The sequence below is a fragment of the Gymnogyps californianus genome, unplaced genomic scaffold, assembly GCF_018139145.2.
Source record: "Gymnogyps californianus isolate 813 unplaced genomic scaffold, ASM1813914v2 HiC_scaffold_57, whole genome shotgun sequence".
NCBI lineage: Eukaryota > Metazoa > Chordata > Aves > Accipitriformes > Cathartidae > Gymnogyps > Gymnogyps californianus.
In genome coordinates, this window is record NW_026114450.1 from 21,780 (window position 1) to 40,367 (window position 18,588).

The 18,588-nt window shown below is 39.4% G+C and overlaps 1 protein-coding gene across 1 annotated transcript in view; it reads left to right on the plus strand.

Annotated features, from left to right (window-relative positions):
- The first annotated feature begins 3,740 nt into the window (after positions 1-3,740).
- Positions 3,741-18,588, plus strand: part of LOC127028996 (cAMP-specific 3',5'-cyclic phosphodiesterase-like) — a 290,999-nt gene continuing 276,151 nt past the window's right edge. Inside the window, exon 1 of the mRNA XM_050914676.1 lies at positions 3,741-4,009. Coding sequence (XP_050770633.1) covers positions 3,741-4,009 — 269 coding nt within the window. The remainder of the gene's footprint in view (positions 4,010-18,588) is intronic.

The window sequence follows — 18,588 nt, forward strand, 5'->3', positions numbered from 1 at the left end:
TAGGGAATAGTTTTCTTTCAAGGCTTTATTCTAGCACCTGGGTAGGCTACCTCATGCTACTGCCCTTTTTCTGCCTTGTCTTCTCCCCGGTCCTGACTGTAAGATAAGCATTTTGTCTAAATCACATAGTGGTTATTCAATATTGCTAGAAGCTAGACCTCTGCTTCTTATTACAGTGAAGGCTGTTCATGTTTCTAGTCTATAATAAAATCAGTCCCAAAGGCTTTCATTTAACTTCATGAGCATGGTTGAGAGTTTTCATAGTACATATAAGTGTTAGGCACTGACATAGATTGGCTCAACAGATTCTTAAATAATTTATATTGTGAGACTGTTTATAGTAATTAAAAGTATTGGTCTGTGGTTTGTTGGGGAATTTTTATGGTACCCCTCGAGGCGAATTAAACACACGTTTGTGCTTAAATATAAAAGAAAACTTTAATGAACAATGCATTGGGCAAAGTCCTACTGCCATAAGCGGTTCTACAAGGAGTCTGCAAAGATGTGCCACAAGCAGATTCCTTATATACACTTGCACCAGCACCAATCCCCTGAGCGGTTGCATGGGGCACCTCAGCCCGGCCCTGAGTCCACCCCCCAGCCCAGCTCTGCTGCCCAAAGGTGGCCCCTGAGCTTGGGCCCCTGAGCCATTCCAGGATGGCTACAAGACAATGCTGAGGCTGCTTCTTATCTTCTTATCACCCAGGGAAACTTCACTCCCTTGCAGGGAGTCGTTCTATCTCTGGCATTCCTGCTTCCAGCCAGTTTAACCCCTTCTTGCAGCTGGGCCTTCCATGCCAGATCATTCCTTGGTCACAAATTCCCACTGCTGAGCAGTTACAATTTGAATTTCCACATGCTCAGAACCTGAAGGGAAGATCTCATTTAGTATTTTGTTTTTGAGGAGGAGGAAGATGCAGGCATATGTCAAAATATGGTATCTGGGGGAATGGAACATCTACATTCAGAAATTTAACTCATTAACCAAGTAAGGAAAAGCATTTTAGTTAGCTATTCATGCAAATGGTGCTACTTTATAATGACTGAGTTCAGTTTTCCTGTTAAAAGGCATTATCCTGCTGTTCTATACACATTGCATATTACCTCTTTGAATATGTGGCAAACCCACTCAATACCTGTAATGCAGGATGTCAAGCTAATGGTCCTTGTTGACTTAGTTCTAATATTTTTAAGAACATGGGAAATAAAACTGTCGATCTGTGGACTAATACTTTCCTCTTTTATAATTATCTTTGTAATGCAGTGCAACTTAAAGCATGATCCTGAGCCCACTGTAATCAATGTTAATGGTCTTGTTGACGTCTTTGATTCATTGATCTCCAAATGATCGATCTGTCTAATTTTGTAAAACCACTGCAGCTATCTGAAGACCATACTTTGGAATAGACATCAGATAGCAGTATTTCATAGCATAAAAGAACCTAGGTCTCATTATACAGACTGTATTGTTTGAAAAAAATGATTTGACTCATGGAATCACTAGTGGTTTTTAGTAAATAAGAAAGAATAATAGACTAATAGAGAGGTGATATTTTTGTTCTTCATAGATATAAAATAAACATTTCATGTCATGCTTTTATTTTGTCTGCTTGTTGAGGAGCAGTGCTGTGTGTACTACTCTTCCAATGGAAAAGGAGTGGAAGCAGATATCATGTTAGTTATGATTTAATCCAATTCGTTTTCTGTCTGTGGATTAACATTTCATTTCCAGTTTAAATTTTGTTCTTAATAAGACATAGTTTAAAATGTTGTTTTTGTAGTTTTAGTCATATGTGGGTTTTAGTCTATATTTGGTCAGTGTTAGTTTTCATACACTGATTAAATCTTCTATAAAATTTTAGAAAAATACAGAAAAGCATAATGCATAGTGATTTCTGCATTCTTTGGTGCTGTCCAATATTGATTTAAATTTGTAAATACATTGTTATCAAATTTCACATATGACGCAGTATAGTTAAACTTGCCTATGTAATGTGGCTGACACCTGATAGCAATGTCATTCTTAATGTAAGTAGACCTTTCAGTTGCTGTTCTGCTCTACTTCTGTCAGCATCATGATGTTCTCTTTATAATTCTCATCAGGAATTGTGGCTTCAGTGCTAAGTACAAAGGTGATTCCTCTCCATTGTGACAGAAGGCTGCTTTTGCAGGTTTTCTGATTTTTCCATAAGACAGAAAACAGTATTTGCATTTCACACCTGGTGGTGTAATTGTGGTCAAACACCCTTCACCCCATTGAAAGTCTGGACACTGTGTGCTTCTAAAAGGAAATTCTTATTCGCAAAGGAAAGCTGGATTGTAAGACAAAGTAAAAGAGGAAAAATATATTGCACCAACAAAAATGATATGTAACCAATGTTCTGACATTAAAAAGAAATCTCTCACAAAATGGTGATGGTTTGTTCCTGTAGGATGAACAGGAAGTATGGTTATAACTGAAAAAATTGTTGCTGTAAAAGTGAATGTACCAAGCTTAAGCAAATATTAGCCTTACACCAGTTATTACAGGTCTTTGTCCACTATCAGTCAGTTATGAACAAAACTGAACATGTTTATAAAAATTTTGTCTTTCAGAATAGCTGAAGTGAGTTATTTTAATTAAAAAATAAAAAAATAAATCTCAGGATTGATTGACAAAGGTTTTGTTGGCTCAGAAAACTGCACCAATATCTTGTTTGCATAATGCCATGAAAAAAAGATATTATAAAAATGAATTTTAGTAGCAGTATGTATTGATCAAATAAATGCAAGTATTTTTACCTTTTTATATTTTAGAGGTTCTCTTTTAATATCTTTGGATAGTTTGTTTCCCCACCAGCTGTGAATAGAAAAATGGCACTTCCCTAGTTCAAGTAATGGTCATGATATGATGATATAGTGAATTAAGAACATCTCATTAAACAGATACCAGTAGCTGTCATATAGTCTGATTTCAGTTTGTGTGCAGATCTTAACCTCTTGTTTGGTTTGTATTTCTGGAAAATGTAAGGTAGCAAGTATTAGCCTTTCCTAAATCATTTGAAAACTGGTTGTGATAAACTGACTTGGGGGGGGAGGAGGGAGAAGGCAGAACCTAAACCCTTTGACGTTATTTAATTGTAGCATTTGCTAGTTAGCTTAAGAGGTAAAAAAGTTTGTAATCTTCATTTGTAAATGGGGACTACAAAGATAAATACTGTAGATCCTGGAAAAAACAGAAGAGGTTATTCAGCAGTCCCCCTTCCTTTCAGCCTCCCTGAAAGTTCAGGAATAAGCAAACGGAAAGAATAACCAAACAAAATGAGCACATATCTGATGTTTAAGCCCTCCTCCAGCACTTTTTATGTATGTAACCAGAAATCACTCAAGCAGCTGCAGCATGTTAGTTCCAGTAGTTTAACAGGCAGCTTTATAGCTCTGACAAAGGCTGTGCTAAAGCAGTTTCTTCCTCCCATGCTCACTTGCTATGATAGCTAATAAGTGATCTTTGGCAGCAGGGCTGTGAGAGGAGTGGTAATGTTTAATAGGTTTCTGTGGAGGAGTTAGCTTGCTTTTTTCTTTGTAGATCATTATCTATAGAGACTCTGAGGGCAGGCGACACCATGTTGAAAACAGAATAGGCTGAACTGGAGTTGGAGCTCTGCACAGTTCTTTGGGACTGATTAAGGAAGGAAATATTTTAAGCAGTCAAGCCAATATTTGATTGTATTAGACCTTAAAAACAAACTTCCTTGGGAAACATGGCTCAGCAGACAGGTCCGGACACTTTGACTGTTCCTGAAGTGGATAATATACATTGTCAAAATCCATGGTTAAATGAAGATCTTGTGAAGACCCTGAGGGAAAACCTGTTGCAACATGAAAAGTTCAGGACATCTAGGAAATCTTCATCTGCTTCTCCCCAGCTGTCTCCAGTTATTTCTCCTCGAAAGTTTCCAAGACTTTTACACAGGATGCTTCTGAATAGCAACATACCAAAACAGTGGCGTTTTACTGTGGCACATACCTGGTAAGCACTGAGCAGGTTGTCATGAAATGTCACTTTTTTTCATAGAGCATTTCTCTTGGTGTCAGTGCCTATATTTGTTGGTTTGATCTTGGCATGAATCTGTCTGGTTGAAAGAGACGCTCCTGATTTGTGACTCAAGTTAATTTCAGACCTGAAGTTTAAAAGAATAATTTATATAAAGTAAGAAAACATATATTTGCTTGCACAAAAGCTACTTTATTTCCTCTGATTTCTTAGGTAATAATCCCTTTCTTCCCCTCCTCCAGAAATAAACATTGGAGTCTTAAGAGAGAAAAGTACTTATCTCATTCTGTGCTGTTCAGGCCAGAGTGAGTAGGCAGAAATTTTTTTTAAATGTATCTTTTAAATATATCTTATTTACTTATTTATTGCCAATTTATGACCCCTCTTGCCCCTAAGCAGAATAGCACAAATTTGTTTATCTTTTAACAGCACTCAAATTAAGAAGGGCATGACAGAGAAGAATGGTGGGAATAGATATTGTATATGAAACAGTGATTTTTATCAAAGCAATTGCTAGAAAAAACAGAGGAAAGATGGAAAGGGAACCCCTTGTTAAATGATTCTCTAGTGCTACTTTTTTTTGTAACTCGATCATTTCTTAGTCGTGTGTTTGTGATCAAATCTATAAAAGACATTTGTTTTGTTGCATCCATCTTCTGTAAAACAGCAGCATAATTTCATTACTTAATTTATTATTTTTCAAATGTTACATATGAGATTATCGTAACTCAATAATACATTCCTGTTTGCTTTGATGGTCCTGAGATCTTGATGTGTTCTGTTTTTTCTTGTGAGATTTTTTTTCCCCATTATTTTTCAAATAAAAATTTAATATAAAGAAAGGAGGGCAATGAAATATGTTCAAAGAAAGCAAGTCATGCATTCTGAGCAGTAAATGTATATGCTATTCAAGTTTATCTTCATTTGTCTGAAATTAGATTTACACCATAGCTATGTGATAGGTATGTGCATTGCACATTGTATACACATGTGCCTAAATTTTTAATATGTATGTATTTGTAGCTACAATGTATTGGTGTACTGTGTGTTAAAATATAATAGCACCTGCATTTAATGGGAAAATGGTAATATAAATGCATTGGGTTTGCGTGGCAAGGTTTTGGTAGCGAGGGGGGCTACAGGGGGTGGCTTCTGTAAGAAGCTGCTAGAAGCTTCCCCTATGTCTGATGGAGCCAATGCCTGCCAGCTCCAAGACGGACCCGCCGCTGGCCAAGGCCAAGCCAATCAGTAGCAGTGGTAGCGCCTCTGTGATAACATATTTAAGAAGGGGAAAAAGTTACTGTGCAGCAGCAATTGCAGCTGGAGAGAGGAGTGAGAAGATGTGAGAGGAACAACTCTGCAGACACCAAGGTCAGTGAAGAAGGAGGGGGAGGAGGTGCTCCAGGCGCCGGAGCAGAGATTCCCCTGCAGCCCCTGGTGAAGACCATGGTGAGGCAGGCTGTCCCCCTGCAGCCCATGGAGGTTAATGGTGGAGCAGATATCCACCTGCAGCCCCTGGAGGACCCCACACCGGAGCAGGTGGATGCCCGAAGGAGGCTGTGACCCCGTGGGAAGCCTGTGCTGGAGCAGGCTCCTGGCAGGACCCGTGGCCCCATGGAGAGAGGAGCCCATGCTGGAGCAGGTTTGCTGGCAGGACTTGTGACCCCATGGGGGACCCACACTGGAGCAGTCTGTTCCTGAAGGACTGCACCCTGTGGAAGGGACCCATGCTGGAGCAGTTCATGAAGAACTGTAGTCCGTGGGAAGGACTCATGCTGGAGAAGTTCGTGAAGGACTGTCTCCCGTGGGAGGGACCCCACACTGGAGCAGGGGAAGAGTGTGAGGAGTCCTCCCCCTGAGGAGGAAGGAGCAGCAGAGACAATGTGTGATGAACTGACCCAAACCCCCCTTCCCCATCCCCCTGTGCCGCTTGGGGGGAGGAGGTAGAGAAAATAAGGAGTAAAGTTAAGCCTGGGAAGAAGGGAGGGGTGGGGGGAAGGTGTTTTAAGATTTGGGTTTTATTTCTCATTATCCTGCTCTGATTTGACTAGTAATAAATTAAATTAATTTTTTTCCCCAAGTCGAGTCTGTTTTGCCCCTGACGGTGTATTGGGTTTGCGTGGCAAGGTTTTGGTAGCAGGGGGGCTACAGGGGTGGCTTCTGTAAGAATCTGCTAGAAGCTTCCCTTATGTCCAAGAGAGCCAATGCCAGCCAGGTCCAAGATGGTCCCACCGCTGGCCAAGGCTGAGCCAATCAGCCACAGTGGTAGCGCCTCTGTGATAACATATTTAAGAAGGGGAAAAAGTTACTGTGCAGCAGCAATTGCAGCCAGAAGAGAGGAGTGAGAATATGTGAGAGAAAGAACTCTGCAGACACCAAGGTCAGTGAAGAAGAAGGGGGAGGAGGTGCTCCAGGCGCCAGAGCAGAGATTCCCCTGCAGCCCCTGGTGAAGACCATGGTGAGGCAGGCTGTCCCCCTGCAGCCCATGGAGGTCCATGGTGGAGCAGATATCCACCTGCAGCCCCTGGAGGACCCCACACCGGAGCAGGTGGATGTGCCCGAAGGACGCTGTGACCTTATGGGAAGCCTGCGCTGGAGCAGGCTCCTGGCAGGACCTGTGACCCCGTGGAGAGAGAGAGGAGCCCACGCTGGAGCAGGTTTGCTGGCAGGACTTGTGACCCCATGGGGGACCCATGCTGGAGCAGTCTGTTCCTGAAGGACTGCACCCTGTGGAAGGGACCCATGCTGGAGCAGTTTGTGAAGAACTGTAGCCCATGGGAAGGACTCGTGTTGGAGAAGTTCGTGAAGGACTGTCTCCTGTGGGAGGGACCCCACTCTGGAGCAGGGGAAGAGTGTGAGGAGTCCTTCCCCTCAGGAAGGAGTGGCAGAAACATGTGGTGAACTGACTGCAACCCCCATTCCTCGTCCCCCTGCGCCACTTGGGGGGAGGAGGTAGAGAACTCGGGAGTAAAGTTAAGCCTGTGTATTGGGTCTGGCTGAGATGGAGTTAATTTTCTCCATAGCAGCCCTCATAGTGCTGTGCTCTGTATTGGTAGCTAGAAAGGTGTTGATAACACACCAGTGTTTTGGCTGCTGCTGAGCAGTGCTCCCACAGCATCAAGGCTGTCTCTCCAACATTGCCCCCCCCTCACCAGTAGGCTGGGGGTGGGCAAGATCTTGGGAGGGGACAGATCCAGGACAGCTGACCCAAACTGACCAAAGGGATATTCCATACCATATGACATCTGCTCAGTATAAAAGCTAGGGGGAGGAGGAGGAAGTGGGGGCATTCGTTTGTTTACATTTGTCTTCCGGAGCAACTGCTGCGCGTACTGAAACCCTGCTTCCTGGGAAGTGGCTGGACATCGCCTGCTGATGGGAAGCAGAGAATAAAATCTTTTGTTTTCCTTTGCTTTCGTGCATGACCTTTGCTTTTGCTTTATTAAACTGCCCTTATCTCGACCTACGAGCCTTTCGTTTTATTTTCTCCCCCTGTCCAGTTGAGGAGGGGGAGTGATAGAGCGGCTTTGGTGGGCACCTGGCATCTGGCCAGGGTCAACCCACCACAGCCTGGGAAGAAGGGAGGGGTGGGGGGAAGGTGTTTTTAAGATTTTGGTTTATTTCTCATTATCCTACTCTGATTTGACCGGTAATAAATTAAATTAATTTCCCCCCCCCCAAGTCGAGTCTGTTTTGCCCATGACAGTAATTGGTGAATGATCTCTCCCTGTCATTATCTCGACCCATGAGCCTTTCGTTATATTTTGTCTCCGCTGTCCAGCTGAGGAGGGGGAGTGATAGAGTGGCTTTGGTGGGCACCTGGCGTCCAGTCAGGGTTAACTCACCACAATAAGATTAGGTGTTAATCAGTGATTTGAAAATGAATATATGCAGCATGATGGGCAATAAACAGTAAAAGTTGCTGGAGAAAGATGTCTAGGGTAAGCATGTAGTAAAGTGTGTGGATGCATGCTTAAGAAAAAAATGAATCAAAGCCAAGCAATTTAGTTTATGGTACATCAAAATGTAATAGCAAAAAAACCTAACTGCTATATTTCAGAGTACTATTTACAGACCTCTTTTAGAGTAACAGATACTCCTGTGATAAAATATTTTTGCCCTTGATAAGGATGGGGAAAAACAAGTGTTCCTTTATACTTAAAGAATATTTATTTTGAAACCAGTGTGCCTGATCAGAAATTGCATGTGTAACAGAGAAAACTGAATGGAATTAAGAGATTTCATTTTCCCTTAACAGTTATGTATAAACCCCCACAACATTATGGATCTCTAACTGCTGGTCTGTGTTAAATAATTTATAAAACAGTCTATGCATAAGAACATGCCAGATTTAAAAAAAATAATAAATTAATTCAGACAGAGCTGTTTTACACTGTAAGATGAAAATAAATAAGAATTTGTGAAAGTTTACAGAGGAAAATTATCATGTGTGATTATTTATGTATGTGTTATGACAGTTATTTAAGAAGACTGGGAAAGGAAGGGTATTAAAAGGGACAGTGATGAAGTGAACAAACAGGTTTGGGCAACATGAAAGGGTAAAGGCTGGCATGGTATTAAAAAGTGGAATTTTGTTTAAACGCACTTCCTCTAGTGAGCTTCAGAAAGTTTTGAGTTTGGGTAGAGTGCCATTTTCCAGCATGACGTGGAGTGTAGGAAATGCTTGGGTTTTTTCCCAAATATGTGAAATACTGGGCCTATAAAATACTGTTGTTGAACAATTCATAGTTATTTCTAAATGATTTGTAAGACTGGCTCATCTTAGCAGCAGGTTTTTTTCAGCAAGTAGAGAGCCAAGCAGAGAGTTAGAATAAATAACCTGAGAAGCTGCAAAGAAGAATAGTATTTCAGAAGTGAAGTAGGAGGAGAAAAACCACTAATCTTGAGTAATATTATATGTGATCAGACTTGCAGGCATATGAAGGGAAGCAGAAGCGATACTGTGTACTTCCAAAATTTATTTGTTGCCGAATCCCATCAAGTCTGTAGCTACTGATATGTCTTCACTTGGTTATCTATTTAGAAAACTGAGATGCTGTGTGATAGACATGTGGTTTCTAGATGCTTTGGCTATATAGGCAGTATAGTGGTTTTAATTCCATATCCATATAATCTATTTTAGGCAGTTCATAGAAAAAATGAGCTTTTGAAAATGGAGTAGTTGTAAGCTTGCTGCAAAATGTTGTATTATGGAGGATCCGTTCTGGTTTGAGTGCATATAGTTTGTTCCACAATAGTTATGATCTTTTCTGTAAGTGCTCTAATTTTCTTATATTTCTAATTTAATCTGTTTTGTACTTTAAGAACAGTAGTTGAATTCTTCATGTATACATCTTTCTTTAGTCCATCGTTCACACAGGCATTAAAAATTTTAATAACATTATCTTATTCAAGCCACCAATAATTAGAAAGCCATTCATGTAATATTTCAGTCCTTTCTGACTTTGCAAATTGCCACTAGTTTTTAGAATTTTAGTATTTTCTTATGTTTTTCTTATGATTATAATTTTATGTATATATGTAGCATAAGAACTAAATGTATAATGCTAAAGATATTGCAGTGTCTTGCAGTGATGCCAAATACAGCCACTGCAAATTCACTGTACTAGAAAAACTCATTTAGATTGTACCTAACTCCCTGATTTCCAGGCTCCAAAATGGCATTCAGATACAGTCAAGAAGTAGGTGGCAGGCTGATGAATTGTTCTGGTGACCCAGTTCTTCCCCCTTTCTTTCATAAGGCCCATAGCTCTCCCCCTGTAATGCCTTGGGATGTAGAACTGTTGACACCAAAATGCATTTACTTTATCATGTGACTATTATCCTTTCACATGAATAATTGTGTTAACATTTTTAGTCATATAGCAGGAATATTTGGTCTTGTAAGGACTGCATAAATGGCCCAGTTGTGAACTGTCAAAATGCCTTCATTTTTTTATGTGATGAAGTATCCAATCATAGGATGCAATGTTCACATACATGTTCATTTTCACAGTGGGGTGATGGTATATTATGTAAAAGGCATGTAACTACTTGTGATTAAAAAAGGTAATGTGGTATGTAAGCCTTTAACACCTCTGTAAGAAGCTCTATGGTTCTTCTTTCCAGAAAAGTTGAACCATTGTGTCTTCTGAAAACCATGTCTTGCATAAAAATTGTCATGAAAATTGTACACAGACTGGGTCATTTACTACGAGAACTTAAGAAACTGATGGAGCCATTTACTTAAATCTGTTCTCTCTGTATCGGTTGTATTTAGGAAGGCACAACTCAAAAAATCAATTATTTTTTTAATTTATTTTTAATAGGAGATTTCCATGCCTATGTTCAGAAAGGTGATTATATAACTTAATTTTGCTTACAAGAGTATAATGGAAAATTTACTAATATTTCTTTCAACTCAGAGTTCATCACTAACCATTAGCCTCAGACATTTTGAGTCCTTCTCTCCTTCATCCTTCCCCAGCTGTAACTCTGAATTAATTCTAACAGTTGAAAGATAAACTTCCAGATTACTAATTTTGGGGAGGAAAAAAATACAGCATTGAGTGAGTTGAAATAGAAGGTTTTAAGTAGTAGAGTTGCATGGGGTCTTCATTTTTGATGGAGAAATTTCTGAATAACTTATAGTTCAGAGAGTGTTACAGCTAGTCTTGCCTATAACTGGGAAATTAAAACTACTTAAGTCATCTTGAACTTTTAGTCTGGATCGCTGTCAGTCTATAGACAATGTCAGTCTACAGTCTATAGGAAACAACCATAACTGAAAAGAAACAAATGTTTCAAAGCTTCGTGGTCAGGAATTCAAATATACTCTAGCCAAAACCAATTCAAGTTCCTCAGAAATCTGCATTATATTGTCTTACTGTAAAAGTAATCAATGCTTTAAGATATGGTCAATATAATGACGCGGCAGCACATATTACAACCAGACACAGACAAGATAAATTAACTCTTCTGGTATGTGCTTGACAAATTCAGTTTCTGGATTGTCTCGGTTGGCTTTTTGTATGCCTTTTCTAAGCCGCCTATCCCCAGTGCAGTTTGGCAGGAGAGATCATTAGGATGGGGTCATACATGCTGGGATTTGTGAGAAGAGAGAGCCTTCAATTACAGGGAAGGAGACTTGTCAGTTCCCCAGCTGTGTGAACAGCCAGTGTGTGTGACGCATGTCTAAATGTCTGTGGAAGGATGTTTAGATACTTTAAATCATACAACTTTAGTAACTCGTGGGAAGTCAACTTTCCTTTATTTTCCATGAAAAATTCCTTCCTGTAGGAAAGGAATGAGAAGCAAGAAGCATAAATATTTGGAGCAGGATAGTAATGTCAGTGTAACATAGCAACTAAATTGTATCTATTTAATTGGAAGTACAAAGTCATGGCATGCATGTGCTTGATTTTTTTGGCCTTTATTATTTGTTGCCTTAATATTTCTCAGTGAACACAAAATGTTCAGTTTTTCTCTGCTGCATATAACTTTGGACAGAATATTTGCTGCCTTTGTGATTTATTTGTGTGTGTGTGAGTATTCAGATACAGCAAGTAGTGATATATGACTTTTTTTTATTATATAAATTGAGTTTGTTATTCATGAGTCCATTGTCAGTCTTCCCCTTTGATATCTGTCCCCTCTCCAGCTCTTCTGGGATTCATCTAGTACTTTTTGATGTTCAAGGATTTTATGTTTTTGATCTTTAGACTTTTTTTTTAACATGCATCCCCAAACTTAATGTCGTGGTTTAACCCCAGTCAGCAGCTAAGCACCACGCAGCTGCTCCCTCACGCCTCCCTGCTCCCAGTGGGATGGGGAGGAGAATCGGGAAAGAAGGTAAAACTCGTGGGTTGAGATAAGAACAGTTTAATAACTAAAGTAAAATAAAATACTAACAATAATAATAATGAAATATAATAATAATAATTGTAATGAAAAGGAATATAACAAAAAAGAAGAGGGGAAAAAAAGAAAAAAAAACCAGTGATGCACAATGCAATTGCTCACCACCTGCTGACCGATGCCAGAGCCGCGATCCGCCCCTCCCGGCCAACTCCCCCCTGTTTATATACTGGGCATGATGTTCCATGGTATGGAATATCCCTTTGGCTAGTTCAGGTCAGCTGCCCCGGCTCTGCTCCCTCCCACCTTCTTGCACACCTGCTTGCTGGCAGAGCATGGGAAACTGAAAAATCCTTGGCTTAAGATAAGCGCTACTTAGCAACAACTAAAACATCAGTGTGTTATCAACATCATTCTCACACTAAATCCAAAACACAGCACTGTACCAGCTACTAAGAAGAGAATTTACTCTGTCCCAGCCAAAACTGGGACACCTAACCATTTAATATGATTACTGACTGTAAGAATACAAGTATGTGCTCAGTTATATAGAGTACTTTCATCTGAATTCAGCCAGCCTTTGTCCCCACCCATAGTAAATAGTTTTATATTGACTTTGGCACTTGGATACGAAAACAATAGATGCCTTAGAAAGAGTTTAGATAAATATGGGTAAGGTGTGCCATTTTAAGTTTCAGGAATGTAACTGACATAAGGGTACTGATAAACTCAGGTCTTTGTTTATTTTTATTGTACAATATCTTTTCATGCACTTTTAGCACTAATTCCGAAAAACAACAAAACCTCAAGTATTAGTTATAAATATGTTGCTCTTCAATCTACCTAACTTGATGTGGTTCTACACTGCTTGATTCAGTGTATTTATGCTGAAACCATACTAAACTATACTGAAGCTATACCAAACTGAAACTATATACTTTTTCTCACTACATCTTCTTCCAATTTTCAAGATATATTTTCTTCAAAGACTTTTAATGCATGTCTATGTTTTCCTTTCCTTCACTACTTAGTGCTTCTCAGGGAACTAAAGTAATTACAATTTGGTGTATGAAAAGCATTTCAAAAGGAAGATTCATTAAAGCAGAGTAGGATGATAACTATGCTAAGAACATTAGGAAAGGATAAGGTTCATAAACAATGTATACTCTATATTAACAGCTGAAAGGTTCTAGAGAGTTGTGCAGAGTAGTTCAAACTTCAGTGGAAAAAACTTTGAGTGTTATGGAATATTTCAAAGAGAAGCCAGATTGCAGCATATTTTCCTGATTTAATTAGATGCATGTACTCATGAGATTAAAAGCAGTGTTTAATCAGGTTACAGATGCAACAAAATTTAATTAACAATAACATCCTTTTGGAACTATTAAAATAAAATGTAGAGTTTAAGAAGAGAAGATTATTTGAATAAGATGAAGATGAGTTTCACATTTGCATGTGACCTTATTTGTTTCTGTTGAATTAAGAAAACAAAGTAGTCTCTTTTTGTGTGTGTGTGTATGTCTCAAATCCAGTTTGTTTGAGTTTCTTCTACTACTTCCTTGCTTTTTCTCACACTTCCTAAATCAGCTGACCAAATATTATATAAGGTTTTAGTCAAGGTAACAACCGACATATTACAGAGGACTCTTCCATTGGTTTTCAGACTTTTTAGATTGGGTTACCTTACTCCTTTTCTGGAATAGTATGGGATCCTCTCCACACATAATGTGAAGATATTCATAATAGATGCATAAATTATTCCCAGGAAATAATTTAATTGATAATATTGTCACAGAGACATACTACAAATATGTAAGATAACCCAATCCACATATCCACTCTTTTCTTGAAATTCTGTTAGGTAAAGAAGGGCATGCTTGTGCGTATGTTTGTATGCAAATAGGCAACAGGATTGCAAAGACAGTATGTGTATTTGATGGGATCTAGGCACACATATGCATGAATTAATGGGGCAGAGGCAAGGAATGAGCTAGGGGAACATGATGCTGTCTAGTATCTAGAGTGGCTTGCAATAAGCTGAGGATGCTGCACAATGGTGTTAACTACTGACAAGTTAATTTACCAGAGAAATAATACTGTTTCTCCAGAGCTCAAACTTGAGGAGAGACAGATAGGGACAAAATTAATCTCCCCATATAGAAGGAAAAGGCAAAGACACATTGTCCCAAATGGGAGTCATGTTAGAGCAGAGCTCCTGGTATCAGAAAGGAAACCCAAAACCACTTCAGAAAGATCCATAAAGAATCAAAGACTAAATTATAAGTCTTTATTGTACAGGAACAAATACATGAGTAAGGAAGAACAATATGAAGGAGAAAGAACAATACATTTGTTTGGCTAGATTTGCTAGTACAAAATTTTTCTTTTATAGCAGTACTTATTACATTTTCTTTTGGAAGGAAAGGAGAGATGCATCTCAACCATTTTCATTGAGCCTTTCTGTCTTGTAGATCTGGTACTTCTTCATAAGTTTTAATAGCTGAAGTGATTTGCCTAGGTCATGGTATTGTCTGATCTATTGTCTTTAATGGTGTGTTCTGTGTTGGACATTATTTAGGAGAAATTCTAAATAATTTGGCAGAAATGGAACTGAGTTCCTATAGTTCTACTTTTGTTTAGTAGTTACCTCAAAAGCAAAGAACTGCTTTGCAAAAGTGCTTTTACATCCACAATTTTTTATTATATGTTACTATATTGTATTGCGAGTTATGTGTGACTGCAAAGGTTTTAACTATTGTACCCTTCCATAAATTCTCTGACTTCCTTAAGGTTTTTTAAGATTTTGCAAAAAGTTCCAGTAGTTTAGAATGTTTTTATTAGCTTACAGTATAACATCTTGGGAAGCCTATTAGACTCAAGCAGTCTTCCACGTTGCTTCTTGTTGGATCACTCTGTATTTTGCAAACTTGCTATCTTCACTTTCATTTTGCATGTGTATATTGCTATTTTCTTTGTGGTTTGGTAAACCAGGTTATTTGTTCTTGCCCCAGCCCTTGCAATCCTGTCTGTCTGTTCTTCAGTTTGACACATTTTCAATGTTTTATTCAAGCTGAAATTGGTATCTCATGGTAGCCTTTTCCTCAGTTTTGAATCTCAAGACTCCACTGTACCTTGGCCTTAAGTTAAGGATTTCACAGGTATTCTATAGTTGCATGTACATAACCTCAAAGTTTCAAATGTGTTATAAAAGCTTCAGAAGTTTCTTTTCCTTTTTGATTTCTCATAGCAATTCATATCTCTTAATAGATATATTTCTTATGGGAATATGTGTTCTTACAATTTCTTTAGCACATTCTAGCAATTAGCTGGCTTTTCCCATCGTACATCCTTGAAGAGCTTCAGCTTCTTTGGGATTTGTAGGTATTACTCCATTTTATTTCTCTTGTGACATTTCTTCTGTATCTCATGAACTTTTTGGGTTTTTTTATACTTCGGTTTCATCTAGTACCAAGTATGGTTTTTCCACTGGTGCTCCAGGAGAACACTGACCTTAAAACTTGTAAGAGTTCATTCCAACAATAGATAAGTTAACATTTAAGTGAGAAAGAAGAGTGGGAGAGGGGTCTCAGCATCTCAGTCTGTCAAGCTACCAGTCCCATGAAGAGCAACCATTAACTGGAACCAGTAAGTTTTACTCTGTCAAAGGGCAGAGTACTGACAGACGTCTGATTTATGCAAAAGTGCAGTGAATCATTTGCTAGTGGAAGGCTTATTTCTGTCCTCATCTGGGAAAAATGGTCAGTGTTAGAACTGGTCTCTGCCTGGGGCAAGTTACTGGTTCTTAGACTGTGTCTGCATTACAGTGTGGTCACTCAGTTGTGGTGGGATGCACTGCCAGACCTGACCTTTCACTCATGCCCAGCTAATGTTTGATCTTGGCCACTAAATAATGTTGGTAATATTGACATCTCCCCTCATGGCAAAATTTTAGGAAATAATCTTGTAAAACCTCTACTGCTTTATACTATTAATAAACTTATAGTGGGTTGACTTTACATTTTCTAAACCTGCAAAGTTCAGCAAGCAATCTTTCTCCTTCATCAGAGATGGCATGACACTACATGGCTAACACTTCATGTGTATTGGGTTTGTGTGGCAAGGTTTTGGTAGCAGGGGGGCTACAGGGGTGGCTTCTGTGAGAAGCTGCTAGAAGCTTCCCCTATGTCCAATAAAGTTAATGCCAGCCAGCTCCAAGATGGACCCGCCGCTGACCAAGGCTGAGCCAATCAGTAGCAGTGGTAGCGCCTCTGTGATAACATATTTAAGAAGGGGAAAAAGTTGCTGTGCAGCAGCAATTGCAGCCGGAGAGAGGAGTGAGAATATGTGAGAGAAAGAACTCTGCAGACACCAAGGTCAGTGAAGAAGGAGGGGGAGGAGGTGCTCCAGGCGCCAGAGCAGAGATTCCCCTGCAGCCCCTGGTGAAGACCATGGTGAGGCAGGCTGTCCCCCTGCAGCCCATGGAGGTCCATGGTGGAGCAGATATCCACCTGCAGCCCCTGGAGGACCCCATGCTGGAGCAGGTGGATGCACCCAAAGGGGGCTGTGACCCCGTGGAGAGCCCACGCTGGAGCAGGCTCCTGGCAGGACCTGCGGACCCGTGGCCCCATGGAGAGAGGAGCCCACGCTGAAGCAGGTTTGCTGGCAGGACTTGTGACCCCATGGGGGACCTATGCTGGAGCAGTCTGTTCCTGAAGGACTGCACCCTGTGGAAAGGACGGGGGTCCTCTCCCTCTCCCATGAGAGGGACCCCACGCTGGAGCAGGGGAAGAGTGTGAGGAGTCCTCCCCCTGAGGAGGAAGGAGCGGCAGAGACAACGTGTGATGAACTGACTGTAACACCCATTCCCTGTCCCCCTGCGCCGCTCGGGGGAGGAGGTAGAGAATTCGGCAGTGAATTTGAGCCTGGGAAGAAGGGAGGGGTGGGGGAAGGTGTTTAAGTTTTAGTTCTCATTTTCCTGCTCTGATTTGACTGGTAATAAATTAATTTTTTTTCCCCAAGTCGAGTGTGTTTTGACCATGATGGTAATTGCTGAGTGATCTCCCTGTCCTTATCTTGACCCATGAGCCTTTTGTTATATTTTCTCTCCCCTGTCCAGCTGAGGAGGGGGAGTGATAGAGCGGCTTGGTGGGCACCTGGTGTCCAGTCAGGGTGAACCCACCACATCATGTTAGCACAGAACTTCTTTTCTGGCAGTTGTATGTTCCCCTCTTAGTAAACGTTCAGGATCTTCTAGCCATTATTTTCAACAGCTTACCTTTACTAAGCCTCTGCATTCAGTTCTTTAAAAAAGAACATGTACAGAATTAATATAGAAAAAAAGTAAAATTTTGTGCATGCACGGGGAGAAATGCAAGACGAGAAGGACATACTCCATTTCATTTATTGTTTTATAAAGAAACACTTGTGGTCGTGTATTATATCTGTGTCATATGCTTTAATTGTAACCTGTTTTCCTCTTAGATTGTACTTTTCTTAGACAGTGATCGTATCTCTTCTATGTTCTTCAGTGTACCAAACTTATCAGTGCTCATTAAATATTCTTACTATAACAGAACTAATCAATTAGAAGCTCATTGTGACAGGTGCTCCACAGGTATGCTCCCGACAGTGAAGTTGATTATTGTAGACTAATAGTCACAGATTTTTATGGACAATAGATTATTCAAGTAAGCTTGGAATAGTTTAAGGTGTAATAACATGTAAGAATGCATGATGTACAATTAAACACACTACCATTATGGGCCAGACTAACTTTTGCTGCAATATCCAGGAACTTTCATAGTGTTCTTTAAGGCATAAATTTGTGTCTGGGATTATCTCTTGATAGTGATACCTTGATAATTTAAAAAATTCATTGTGAATGAGTTAATTTTTGAAAGTGTAAAATGTGGTTTTGTGTGAGTGTATGGTGTATGCTTTATTGGGCTTCTATGATAAATCTGCATCTGCTGACCCTGATAAATAATCTCCAGAACAAGTAGTAGGAGCTTGTTAGAGAAGGAATCTCCACAAGGTGTTTTAAGAATATTTGTCTATATATTCAGTTTTCCTCAAAAATAAATAAGACAGCAAATAAGTTTTATCTAGAATAGATTTTATAAATTGTATGATTTTTTTTCCAGCTGAATCTGAACAATATATATTTCCATATTAAATAAGTTAAAGGAAAAGTAGACATTTCTGATGTGCATTTTAATATTATAACAATTTTCCAGTTATATTCAAATAAACAATTGATTTATTTGACCATTACCATAAATATAATTTTGCATTATAGAAGGCACATATATAATGACAGATAACATATGCTGTTTCCTTTTGGGGATGGGAAGGTTCACTGAATGATGAATCAGAAAACCTAGCTATTGTATTTCCAGTCTTGCTGTGCAGAGGTAAGAACCTATAACATCTGTTGTACTTTCATAAGCACAGTCATAAGCTATAAAATCTAAGTTATTTTAAAATATCATTTACCTCTTGGACCTATTCATTATTATGCACATTCACATGAAAGAGATTTAATTCTCCAAAGGTGTTAATTATAATCATAGCATGTAGCACATTACATAATCAAAAAGAAATATAATGACTTGTGTAAATGCATGCTGTCATGGGAAATAAATTAGATCACATAATTAAATGTGGAAATCCAGCAAGATCACAAAAAATATTCATTA